Here is a 13,559-nt window from a genome sequence, read left to right on the forward strand (position 1 = left end):
ACTCCCGCTGGACGCTCTTGTTAGCTGCTCCGGCTAAATCCAGCTCGCTCGGTCTTTAGGCGTCGCTCGCTGGACTTCACACTGGCTGCGCTGAGATGCTCGTTCGCTCAAATAGAAAAAATAGTTGAGAAGAACTGGGTTAAAGTCTGTTGTGGTTTTTGGCAAAGTAAGCAGAGCTGTGAGTTTTGATTGGACTTACAGATTATTGGTGGATAACCGCGTTATCGTATGATCAATGGTGCTTGATAAAGACGAGCAGGGAGCAGATTGCTATTGGCAACAGATGCAAAATTAATGGCCTCTACTCTTAAAATGAGGTTTTGTGCTTCATGTAGTAGCTTTGTCAGTTTTCATCAGTTAACATATAGGATGGGATTGGTGTGTTAGTGTTTAAGGACAACAAACATATTAAGACAGTATAACAGAAAATAAACCAATTTCTTTAATAATTTTTGGAAAACCAAGCCATGTTTTGTTTAACTTGTACAGTACGTGTCATATGTGTAACATTGCATCTAAAACTTGGGCCATCACACCCAAAAAGAAATGCTTGGTGGAGGCCAGCTCCATTTGTCCTGTGAGCTGAAATGATCCAGAGGTACGGAACTGCAAACTTTGAAAAGAGTTTGTGTCACAAGTGATATGGAATGGCATGACCCCTTCTTGTGACTGACTCAAAGTCAGCACTTAGATTATTTAAAAATTCCAAAATTGCATTGCTCAATAGATAAGTTTTCATGATGGTTTTTGTTTTTTTGCTGTTTCACATGAGTGTCTCTCATGCCGCCTCTCATATTGCCTGCGATACGGTGGCACTGTTTTGCATTCTGGTTTGCAGCTGACTTTCAGATGCAGTATTTAAATTCTTGTTGTTATGATTTTATATTTCAGTTACATACAGAACAACTCCAAAAACAACACATTGTTTGCACAATGCACACATTGTGGGCCTCAAAGAATGTGAATCTTTGATATAGTGAATGTCAGATGGTGTTCTGTAGTTTGTCTTGGAGGCAATTCCACAAATTTGTACTGTATTTTTGTTCACTTGCCACTTTGTTTGTACGGAGAATGTCTTCATGACCTCATGCCTCTTATTTTCTGACTTGAAATCTCAGCTTTGGAATTAAGATGAGTTTCATGTAACTTTCAATGATCACAACTGCCCTTCATATCTCCTTTAATGGTTTCTGTGTAAAGAAAAATGTGTACTTATATCTTTACTGAACAAAGTCCGAAACAACTCAGAATTTGGAGACTACAGACATTTCGTTATCTGACCATCTTACAGACAAAACAAGTTACGGTTAAGGGAGTTATCAGTCAAAGAAAAAACAAAGTTGACATGCTATCATATGACAGTCAGAAAAAAGAATCTCCTTTATTTCCGCCTGGGGAAATGACTCCTCTTTCTGTCTGATGAAAAATTTTCAAGAAATAGATTAGACAAGCAAGTTAATAAAATGTATCTCAGCACCAATCTTACAACTTATTGATAACCATTCACACTTATGGGCATTTAGTAGTGTTCAAATAACATTAACATGTCATGTGTGACGAAACCTGCGTAAAAGCAGCAAATAAACACGTGTGGAGTTAACTGAGGGCACATCCAATGTAATGTCATGCCCAATGACATTTCGACTGCCAAATTTAAGTGACTTTTAAGACTTTGACTTTGAGGATGTGACTTTGGAGGTTCCGCTGTTTAAATCACAACTTGAGCATAAAATGTACTTTCACTGTCTTTTCATAAAATTACACTGCTGCTATGATCTAATTTGACATCATTTAGTTAAATTTTACTTTGTTGACTGCATGAATTCCAATTAGATTTCTATCAACAAACTTGCTTTTGTATGTTTTTAAAAACTTTTAAAAACAAAAAATCTATATAACTAAGTGGATTCACAGTTTATAACTGATGTCTTGCACTAATTGAATATTCCATATAGTTATTGCAAATTTCAATCACTTAGTTTGGTTTGAAGTTTGTACAGTACACCTTCTTGGACCATTCAGATTTGTCATCACATTCTGTGGTGACTTGCATTGACAGTGCATTTTTAACATGTCAAAATGCTTGATTCTTATGAAAGTAATATGCACCATGTCAAACTGCTTACAAGTGATTGTTAAATACAGCATTTGTATGTTTCATCAAAATTTGTTTTAATTTGCCACAATAACTTATGCTGAAATGAACGGTTGAGATGAGGCTGTGGAGCCTTTGCAGGACAGAAGCAGTTAAGCAAAAATAATTGATTAGTCATTTCAGTTTATTTCCTCTTAGTGGTAGAAATGCTGAAATGTAAGTCAATCTGATGTTACTATTACTTGTGATCTCCTTTGGTTGCACATCTTCATCTTTTACCCAGTTTTCCCTTTTTTTCATCTTCTCTTCACCCAATCATTCTGCTTGGCTGCTTGGAAGCCTGAGAAGCACTCAGAGAGATTTTTAAATGGAGTGTGGCATGCTTGGTTGTGTTGCCCTCATGCTCAGAAGCCTTAAAATTACAGTCACAGCTTGTAGTTATTTAAAAACCCAAACTAGTCAGTACTGACGGCCTTCCAACGTGATCATTTGTGTCCATGTGTAAAAAATACTAGATACATTAACATGAATGACATACCTATGTAGCAGACATATTGGGGAGGTCATTGTTCCCGTGAAATGCAATACGTGGACAATTGTAATTAAGTCACAACTTTCTCATTTCTCAACCATTTTTCATGAGGTTTGCTCTTTTTGTCAACGCCAGAGCACGTTGTAGTTCAGTACTTACAGTTATTTATGTGGGCTCAAGTGTTGACAACCAAAACTTTTAGCAAGGTAAGAACTTAAACTCTTTGCACAAAAATATGTGACTGAATATGAGAACTCCCAGTGGGTCAAATTACAGCACAGATAATCGTTTATTTTTTTTTTAAGCATTGATACCGGCAAATTGGGGTGCACATATCGGAGTACAAAGGAAAATCAGCTTTTGGAGGCAATTGTGATCCGAGTATGTATTATGCTCAAGAAATAAGTGTCCTCCTGGCTTTTTTGTGAGGGCATTACAGAAACAATATACTACTGTAAAAGCAGCAAACAAACAATCACTCAAAAGATAAATGATATAGCAGAGGAGCGAATGATAAACCGTAACATAGGGAATGAGCACTGAATATGGTATGTAACTTCAATTACTCCTTGCTTGGGCTCATTCAGTTGCACTTTTGCGCCCACCCTTTTTGATCACTTGTTTACACCAGTTCTGCCTCTTTTTTTTAGTGTTCAGGCAAGCAGATTAATTCCCTGTGTGATTTCTCACTTCAGCCTTTTGTCTGGGCCTTGGGATTGCTGGCTTTATCAAGCATGACCCTTTAGTTCCAGATTTATGTTTTGCCAGTACAAATAGTCAGTTCAAATGAAGAACAGCAAAACAAAATGATCTCATTAAAACAAATTGATAAAATTGGCAATTAAAAATACTTTGTGAAATACTTTTTGAATGAGATTTGAATAGCTTTATGCATCGAATATCATGACTTGACATCAGAAGTGTCTCTATTGCTGAGAATGTATTTAAGAAGAGTTCAGGGAGTAAATCACAACAGTGCAATGAGGAAGAATGATTCACAAAACGTTTTTATTATAGTACAATGATGCAAATGTCGATATACACCCCCCCCCCCCCACACACACATATATATATATATACATATACATATTAGGGGTGTGAATTGCCTAGTACCTGACGATTCGATTCGTATCACGATTCACAGGTCACGATTCGATTCGATTAATCCCGATACGAATTTATAAGTCGATTGTTGCGATTTTTTTTCATTCAAATTTAGAAAATACTAATCAGTAAGCTTGTAGAGTGTAAGATTTATATGAAAATGTATTATTTATTTATCTGAAATTTCAGTCTTATAGAGGTTGTAATCTGTTTCATGTTTAAACAGCATTAAAATAAAATATTAAGGCTTAATGTTCCGTTCATATAACATTCTTCCATGCTCAAGGTGTGAATCCTAACCCGAAGTCAGACGTTTTGTTGAATATTTTTCCATTAAAAATGGAAGTTTAAAAATCGATTCGCACACAAAAAAAAAAAAAAAGGCAATGATGATAAGACGTTGAATCGGTAAGACTACCGAATGAACAATTCTGAGCTATTTAAAAAATAATAATAATAAAAAAAAAAAAAAATTAAAATTCGATTCAGCCGCCTATTGAATCGATTCGAGAATTGCGCGATGTAGTATCGCGATATATTTCCGAATCGATTTTTTTAACACCCCTAATATATATATGTATATATGTCGATATATATGTATATATATATATATGTCTATATAGTCACATAGAAGAAGACTCAGCACCAATGAGTGGCATGGGCCTCTTTGGACGGCATGTGTATAATGTGAAGCAGTAGACACTGACAGATTTTTTTTGGATTCTTAAAAAAAAAAAAGGTTTTTTTTTTGTTTTTTTGTTTTTTTAAATAAGACTTTGATGAAAATATGCACACTATTGTAACACCGTACAACTTTGTGACCATAGTAAAATATAGAGTTTTAGTGACTAAATACAAACTTATGCAGTGAGAAAATAGTCCATTTTGGACAAAATGGATTGCTGACATTGTGGTATGGAATCCATCCCAGTGACACGCTCAGAAAGGAATTTAATCTGAATAAAGTCTTTATTGGATAACGAAATACTGTTAGGATTGTAAGTGTACAGTGTTGTATGCGCACCTGCAGGTGATTGAGTCTCTGGGTATCATGATCTACAAGGCTCTGGACTATGGGCTGAAAGAGAATGAAGAGCGGGAGCTCAGTCCTCCACTCGAGCAGCTCATTGACATGATGACCAACATAGCGGAGGCCGAAAGGGACGTCTGCCCTGACGAAGGCTACGAGGCAACTGAGGAAGAAGACGAGGCAGATGATGAACCCGACAACATATCTGGTGTTCATGGCTACAGAGGTATCCTCAAGGTAGTGTACGTACATTGGGCTGCCATACATATTATATTTGGAGTGTGAAAACCTATTTGAAAATACCGCTTTATTTTTTTACTGCCTTTCTTGTAGCTGTGTACGGATCATCTACCCAGTCAGTCGGACGCCGCTAGTCACTACCAGGCAGTATGCCGGGCTTTGTACACCGAGACCAGGGAATTACGTACTTTCTTGGACAAGATCAAGAGTGCCAAAGAGGTGAGTCGTCATTTTTATTATCCTCATCATGGTCATGGGCATGGAGAAATCCCGCCCTTTCACATCAATCTTTACAGAGGGATGATGCCTGACCTTTACTTTTGCTATGAAAGACTTAGTGAGGCAGAGGATTTAGTGTTGTAGGCTTTCAGTACATGCCTCATGGGTACTTGGGACAACAGCAGCATTATAAGCCACCAATGCACGTGGTGAAAGCATCATAACTCGGGGCTCTCTTTCATAGACGCAGCTTGTTGAATGAATGTCAAAAATTCTTATGTTTGTGTGAAATTGTTGATTAATCACATGTTGAAGAAACTGATGCAAAATGGAGTACACATCACATCGTCCTACTGTACATCCATGACAACCTCCTCGATAGCACGTGTGCCATCAATTCATCCATTTTCTGTCTGTTTTCAAGTTCAACGACGGTCAAACCAAAGGTCTACAAATGTCAAACTACAATTTTGTTAATATACAGTAATATACAAGATCTATTCTGTTTCGGTAAAATGCCATGACACAGAAGAAAGCCTTAAACAGTAGCATGAAATCGGCATGCAAATTACAAAGGCTCATAGAAATGTGGACAGCATTTCAGAGCGTCAGCTGATACTTGAGGGCATCTGTGGTAATGCCTGTGGATAAATAAACATGCACATGCTTTATGAGTCATGCTATGACATAACACCACATACACTTAGTCATACCTCTTTAGCTAATTCACGAATGACTGTTAGACTTGATTTTGGAACAAACCCGTTCCTTTCACGGCATCCAGTAAAGTAAAACAAGACCCTTTTCTCTTTGATTTTTAAATTAGTTTCAATAAAACAATGCTATCCAGTGTATATTATTTTACTCAAAATAATTTTATTATTTAATATATACCTTGGACAATACCTTTAATTTTATCAAATTAAAGGTATTGTCCAAGGTATTTTTAGAGGTACAGAGATTTCCTACATTGTTGTGTGTCAAAATAATTGTGCATTCTTAATCTTGTAATTTTCTTCCAGTGATATAAATTATCCATTCATTAATAAATTTCGGTGCAAGTGTAATTCTCTCTTTTACATATTGTTCACTAACGGAAAATGTCAACATTGGAGGGTGTGAAGTGTTTCGGTTACAAATGTCAGGGTTACCTGTTTGACATCTATTAACCACAACACAAAAAGGAGAGAAGACAGTTCAGGGCTCGCAAGGAGAGAGGAGAGGAACTGACTGATACAATTCACTCCTGCACTCTCTGAAGATTCCTTTCCTCAATCTCACTAATTATTTGTTTTTTCACGCCCCTAGTTACATGGGTGGTCCAAACCTAAAAATGCAAATGCAAGGCATAGTTGGAACACGATGTACTTGTTTGTCTTTGTGTTGCGCATGTGAGTGGAAGATTGCTGAGTACATGTGTGGTCAAGTTTGCAATCATTTCTTAACATAAAACAGGCGACCTCAGCAGACTGGCGCAAACCATTCTGCTGCGTTAGATGTTGTGGTTCTTCAGCTTTTTTAATCATCTCCAAATAGCCAGGCTATGTGAATGTGAGTGGGAACAGAGCAAATCATTCTTCATTACAAGCAGAAGCAGTTCTTCATTGCAGCAAATATATGATAAGATAACATATATGGCCAGGCTATGTGAATGTGAGTGCAAAGCAAAGCATTCTTCATTGCAAGCAGAAGCAGTTCTTCATCGCAGCAAATGTGTGATAACTTATTATTTACAATTATTCCTACAAATGTCAAAATACTTACAGTGTGGATATGAAAGAGTTTAAAAACAAACGACTAGCAATAAAAAGCTGTGTAACACACCGTGATGCCAAGAGTCTGAAAAGTATGAGGTAGCAATGCAGTGTGGTGCTGTTAAGATGTGCTCGCCACCTGACAGGCTAAAATGGGCCACAATGGAGACAAAGTAACATGATGTCCTACATAGATGACAGTATCTGACATGCTGACATTCAGATAAAACTGCAGACTCACACTGACTTTGCAAATTAGTGTTCTAACAGGCACCATCGCAAACAGCTTTGGTGCCATGAGATGTAGTTGCTCCCTAATATTTAATGAATGTATATAATTTTTCATACATAAGAAAATGTTAATTCTTCATAATTTGGCATTTTGCCAACTACATTGAAATTATTGCTGTGGACCATTTATTCAATGTCAGGTCATTTCAGATTGTATAAACTGCATATCTGTTTGGAATTACATTGCATTTACTTTAAAATTTTTAAAATATGAACAGTGGGCAACAATAATCTGGTTGAATACAGAATTATTTCCTCAATGCATTTATTTTAATTTTCCCTTCACTCACTGTCAGGCCTTTGCTATGAACGCACAACATAATCTTCTTCTACTGTTCATTCACCTATTACCATCACGTGAAGGCTTTGCCTTTTGGGCAGCAGTGGTTTGGAATAAATGTTTCCTGTTGGTAGGTCTGAACTGTGTGAGTGCGTGTGTACTTGTGCGACTCCACCTCAGGGCTCCGTCCTGCTATGTGCTTCTAAAACTGCTCTTTCACTGTGCATAATGCATGTGAATGAATGGAGGGAATTTGGCCAGTTACATAACCTTTGAAAAGAAAAGGGAGGACAGAGAGGATTCTTATTAATGATGGGAGGAAAAAATAGAAAAAGAAAACAGAATGAACATCGCTAAAGGATGGACTAAGCTATAATAGAATTTTTCTGTACTTTTATGTAATTTAGCTGCAAACACATTGTTTGTTCCAATTGCCTTATTTATCACATACTGTATAAATTAAAACGCATTAGTAAAAGCTGGTAATAATACAATATGAAGATTATTATTATTATTATTATTATTATTATTATTATTATTATTATTATTATTATTATTATTATTATTATGTTATTGTTTTAAAAGGACAGTGTGTAGAATTTTTCGATTTTTGAATGTTCATTCATTTAAAAAAACAGCCATGTTGAAACACAAAATATACTCCCATATCAACATAAAATGTGTATTTGCAAAGTAATACCATTTATTGGTTTTAAAAAATGAGGCCAAGATAAATCATTAAAAAAAAAAATAATAATCCACCATTCTATATGGCCGTAAACTGATACAACTCAACTGAAAGCTCTTCTGGACAGGAGTAGTAAAAATAAAATCAGTTAAACAGGTGTGTGATGAATGATTACCATTTAAAATGAGTTTGCTTATGATTGGTTAATTCTTTACGCAGACACATCCCAGTTATAAGATGTGAAAACTTGTGCAACCACCTTCTCTCTGTTGTTCATTTTTGCTTCTCCGCACTAAAAGATTTATTTTGTTTCCAAGTAAGTTGCACAGGTTAGGTCACATTAATGCTGAAAATCTTTTCGAAATGATTTTTCTAGGACCGTCATCACAAAAAGTTGGGATTTGAATTGGGATGTGTAGACAATTGGTTTAAAATGCATCTTTTATATCAACTGCTTTTCATAGCGACCTTCTGTAACCCCTTTACTGTTGTTTAAGTGATTACTAGTGTTGTTCCGATACCGATACTGGTATCGGCAGAGGTGCCGATACTGCATAAAAACAGTGGTATCGGTATCGGTGACTACTCACAAGTAACATGCCGATACCACGGACCCGTCGCCATGGGCGGGCCTTGGGGGTCCGTGCCCGCCCTGTCAGTCAGCCGTGCCCGCCCTAGCAAGATGACTCACCAACTATTCGTCCTATCAGTCACGTAAACTTGCGCCTTCTGGTTCAAGTAAAGCATGGCGTGCCAGCCAACCACATACCTCCTTTCAAGTTTGGCTGTGATTGACAACTAAGCAAGCCAATGACAATCAGGATCAGGAGGGATGGGGTGGGGTGGGGGGAGACGCGCGCTCTGCAGACGTGCCTTAGCCAAATCTACTTCCGGGTAGATAGTGCGCATTTGCCGGCTGGCGCTGGTACAAAGACTGAGCAGTGAGCACTTTGTGCCGCTTTAATGGAAGCCACCAAATGCCAAACCTCGATCCAGGATGACACAGTTGACATCAATGGGAATCCTGAGTCCACTGGTTACGTTTACAAGTGAGTGTCAAACTTTTATTTTAATTAGTCAAGCCACACAGCACGGATGAATTGTAGCAATACACAGTAACAGACCCAAGCAGTCACACATACACAACAACAACTATGGAGCATAAAATTATTTATCACTAAAGCAGTTGCAGTACAATGTGAGTTGAATTCTCTTTTTTATTGCCAAGTTTGTTCATGTTGATGACTGTCACTAAGTTCTAATAAAAAAAACAGCACTTTACACATCCTTTTGGATTGATATTCTGCTTAGTTTTTCACTGAATCCGTATGTTGTTTCTGTATATCATCGACATAACTCAACCTTATTTCTAAATCACTTTAAAACATCAATTGCTGCATACAAAGTGCTGTGCATGGAATAGAAATTAGTCTTTTAGTAGACACAAGTGAAATAAAATAACACAAAATAAAATTAATTCGAGTAAATATAAGTAGATAAGTATACACGCAAATAAAATACAAAAAAAAAAAATCTGTACAAGTATAGAAATAAAATAACACAAAATACAGAAGGCACCATAAAAAAAGTAAAATGATGTGAAGTCTCATGCTGAGTCAAAGATCAAAGAATAGAGATGTCTGGCAAAAATGAAAGGAAATTTTATCCATATCGTACAGCCCTAATCCAACACGCAAATGAAGGCAACTGCTAGCCAATTCCAGATAGAAGGGGCTGGGTCACAGAGTCATTCATTCGGACATAGTTGTTTACAGAAGTGAAGAGTGGATTTGTTTCAAATGAACTTTTGAGTTGAATAAATGCAAAATGAACTACATATTTTTTTTTCAGTTTGTCTTTTAGATTTCAGAACGAACTGCCGCTTTTAAGTGACAGAAAATATTTCTGAACACTTTTGCAGTTGTCACAATGCCGCTGTTCAACCTGATGAACATTAGATTTAGGTTGATAAAGTGTGCCCCCCAAAAAAAGGTAATGCCCCCACTACAATTTCTTTCTGGTGACGGGTCTGCGATACCATTAATTCCAATGCTAATATAGGATTTTGGATGCAGCATCTTGTGTCTTGCTCGTGCACAACATTCACTGATATGCGACATGTTCACTGCATGCCGATCTAAGATATCCTATTGGCCCTTGAATGCTCTGAACCAATGGCAGGACACCTTTTTCATGTTGAGGAAAAAAAACCTCAAGTATCGGTATGGTATCGGTATCGGCCGATACTGCAAAGCTGGGTATTGGCATCGGTATCGGGAGCCAAAAAACGGTATCGGAACAACACTAGTGATTACACATGGATTCTGACATCACTGCGGACATGACATTTGAAAGTGCATCACTTATTAGGTAATACATGTGTACATCTGTGCCTGTGTGTATAAGAGAGATCAGCTGTGAGTTTCCCTCCCCCACAGTGCATTGCTTCATCTGAATGGCAGGGTAGCAACAGCATACAGGGGAGCCGTCTTTATCCATTAACCGGCCCTGAATAACAAACAGTGTCTGTTGTCTATGAAATGTCTCCCATCGACATTTGCAGAAAAGCAGCTGATCAACATTGAATACAAGGACAACAAATCTTTAAGTATACAATGTTCAGCATAAATGAGTACACCCCAAAAAGGTTTGTAAGAACATCTTTAGTTTCCTTTCAAAATTAAGATTTTTTTCCTATGAACTACTATACTACAAAATACTCCCACAAATGTGGGCCATTGATTGCAAACAAGATTTGTCAATTAGTACACACACAAAAAAAGTAGTTTTTGTTTTTTAAACAAATTTGTTAAAGAACATTTTGCACAAATAAGTAGACCCCGAGAAAAAGATTGACAGCTTTTTAATTCCAGGCTTAGCAGACATGTTGCTATCCATAAAAGTCATGGAGGTCGTAGAAAATACTAGAAGTAGTTGTTTTTGTTGTGGGATGCATACATTTAAAAAAAAATTTTTTTTGCATTAATTTGATTAAATTGATTTAAGATTTTGTAATCTATGCATTCTATTACCGACCTTACTTTCATGTTGTGAATTAGCTGGTTACCCCATTCACTTCGTGATTAACTTGTACTGTAATGCTGCTTTTCCATCAGTCCTGTACCGCACGCTACTACACCACACCACACCTCACGTAACCCCACCACACCGCACCCGTCGGTTTTCCATTACAACTGGCGCACGGCGGGAAGGGGGCGGCAACATTTGAACTGTCCAAGCCAAGCTTGCACTCCCGCAGTGCGTGCCGATCTAAAATAACAATTCACAAGTGGCAAGTCGCGCCAACATTGAACCATATTTACAATTTAATAATATGGACCGCCATGGATGAAATATTGCATTTCACGACCCGCTCGCGAAGCTATTTCTGAATGGAGAGCTGTGCCGCTGGAGCTCTCATTCAAATGAATGGGAACACACGACCAGCCAGCGTTGTGTACTCGTGATGTTTTTTTAAAAAACCACAAACATCCACATCCAAATCCATCCACAAGTACCTTTTAAATTGTAAATATCGTTCAGCGTTGTTGTAAAACATTATTATATTTATTATACTTTATTTTTATGACTTTGGCGGGCGCCTCTTCCTCTTCTCGCTTAAAACAAAGGAAATGTGTGCCATGGCATTGCGCTCTGCATTGCTGTCGGCCAATCAGATGGCAGGTAATGTTACAGCCTCGCTAGTCCCTCGACTACCAGCGCTGCAGAACCACTGCCGAAAGGGTTCTAAACAACGGTTACAACGCAACTGCTCGTCCCCGAAAGAGTCCCATGGAGACGCTAACATCTGGGGACAAAAAATGCTGCTTCGGTGTGGAACCGATCCGGTGGAAAAGCGCCATAAGTCAGTCTGCTGTCAGCTCCAGCTCTGACTCTGAAAAGCATAATCATTTGGTCCCTATCCCCCACGTATAGCACCAATTTATTGTACAGAAAACCTTTTTGTTCATGTTTGTTTGTGTGATGTACTGTTCATCGCAGAGGTGCCGGAGCTGTTCCAATGAACAAACATCTTTTACAGATCATCACTCGCTAGATTAATGGTTGTTCGCCTTAAACGTCCTGTTGTAATCTAGTAAACCCTTCAACATTACCATGTAAAAATGTATCGCTGTACAAGCTGTAGTCATGCAGTTTTATCCATCCATCCATCCATTTTCTTGACCGCTTATTCCTCACAAGGGTCGCGGGGGCTGCTGGCGCCTATCTCAGCTGGCTCTGGGCAGTAGGCGGGGGACACCCTGGACTGGTTGCCAACCAATCGCAGGGCACACAGAGACGAACAACCATCCACACTCACACGCACACCTAGGGACAATTCGGAGTGCCCAATTAACCTGCCATGCATGTCTTTGGAATGTGGGAGGAGACCGGAGTACCCGGAGAAGACCCACGCGGGCACGGGGAGAACATGCAAACTCCACCCAGGAAGGTCCGAGCCTGGACTCGAACCGGAGACCTCAGAACTGGGAAGCGGACGTGCTAACCACTCGACCACCGTGCCGCCCCATGCAGTTTTAATGTAGCAAAATGCATGAGACTGTGCGAGTGATGTTACGTAACATACTAGACTAGAGCTTATATTCCAATCATGGCAGCTGGCCCTGTGAATGATGATAGTGAATCGGGATTTCCTCATTGAATTGAGATTGTGTGCTGTGATTGTACAACGTGATGTCCAGTATTATTATATATAGGAGATATATTTTTTTCTTCCTGTGAGATTTGTTTACTCTTCATCCCCATTTGTTTTGGTGAATTGATGCCAGCCTGAGCTGAGCCTGTCAGTGAATTATGCCACATGAAGGTGAATTTCAAATTCACTAGCTTTCTTTTGTCTACCTCAGCCTTATCTTTTGTTTTCTCTAACAGAATCTTCGTAAGATGGAAGAGTCAGCAGAAGATCCCAGAAAAGACTTGAATGACTTACAAAATGCAGATTGGGTAAAATACACTGTTATTGATCTCAACCGATCAACTGAACATATGAAGTTAAAATCATGCCAAAACCCTGTAAACACACAAAATGTGATTTTACGTACACCAAACGTCAGTCACAAACTAATGCATTTTGTTCTACACATACAAAGAAGCACATCTTCAATTACAAAAAAAATATATCTTCCAAGTATACAACAAAAAGCTTTTGAGTACAAAAAATATCTTTCAAGTGCAAAAAAAAATCCTTTACGGATAACAGTCATGTGACTTTTGGTAGTAACATTCTGCCAAGCAGTTCTACGTGCCGAAACCGAACCCCCAATATATCCATTTTAACTCTTGATAAAACAGGGCCCTGGTCTGC

General features: G+C 38.2%; 1 protein-coding gene across 4 annotated transcripts in view; it reads left to right on the top strand.

The window, feature by feature from the left end:
• spire1b (spire-type actin nucleation factor 1b) overlaps positions 1-13,559 on the top strand; it is a 43,111-nt gene that overhangs the window by 6,264 nt on the left and 23,288 nt on the right. For all 4 annotated transcript variants that reach the window (XM_077525909.1, XM_077525907.1, XM_077525905.1 and 1 more), the window contains exons 3-5: positions 4,762-4,998; positions 5,095-5,220; positions 13,127-13,198. In XM_077525909.1, the coding sequence (XP_077382035.1) occupies positions 4,762-4,998; positions 5,095-5,220; positions 13,127-13,198 (435 nt within the window). The remainder of the gene's footprint in view (positions 1-4,761; positions 4,999-5,094; positions 5,221-13,126; positions 13,199-13,559) is intronic.

This window comes from Festucalex cinctus, chromosome 7 (genome assembly GCF_051991245.1).
Source record: "Festucalex cinctus isolate MCC-2025b chromosome 7, RoL_Fcin_1.0, whole genome shotgun sequence".
Lineage (NCBI taxonomy): Eukaryota > Metazoa > Chordata > Actinopteri > Syngnathiformes > Syngnathidae > Festucalex > Festucalex cinctus.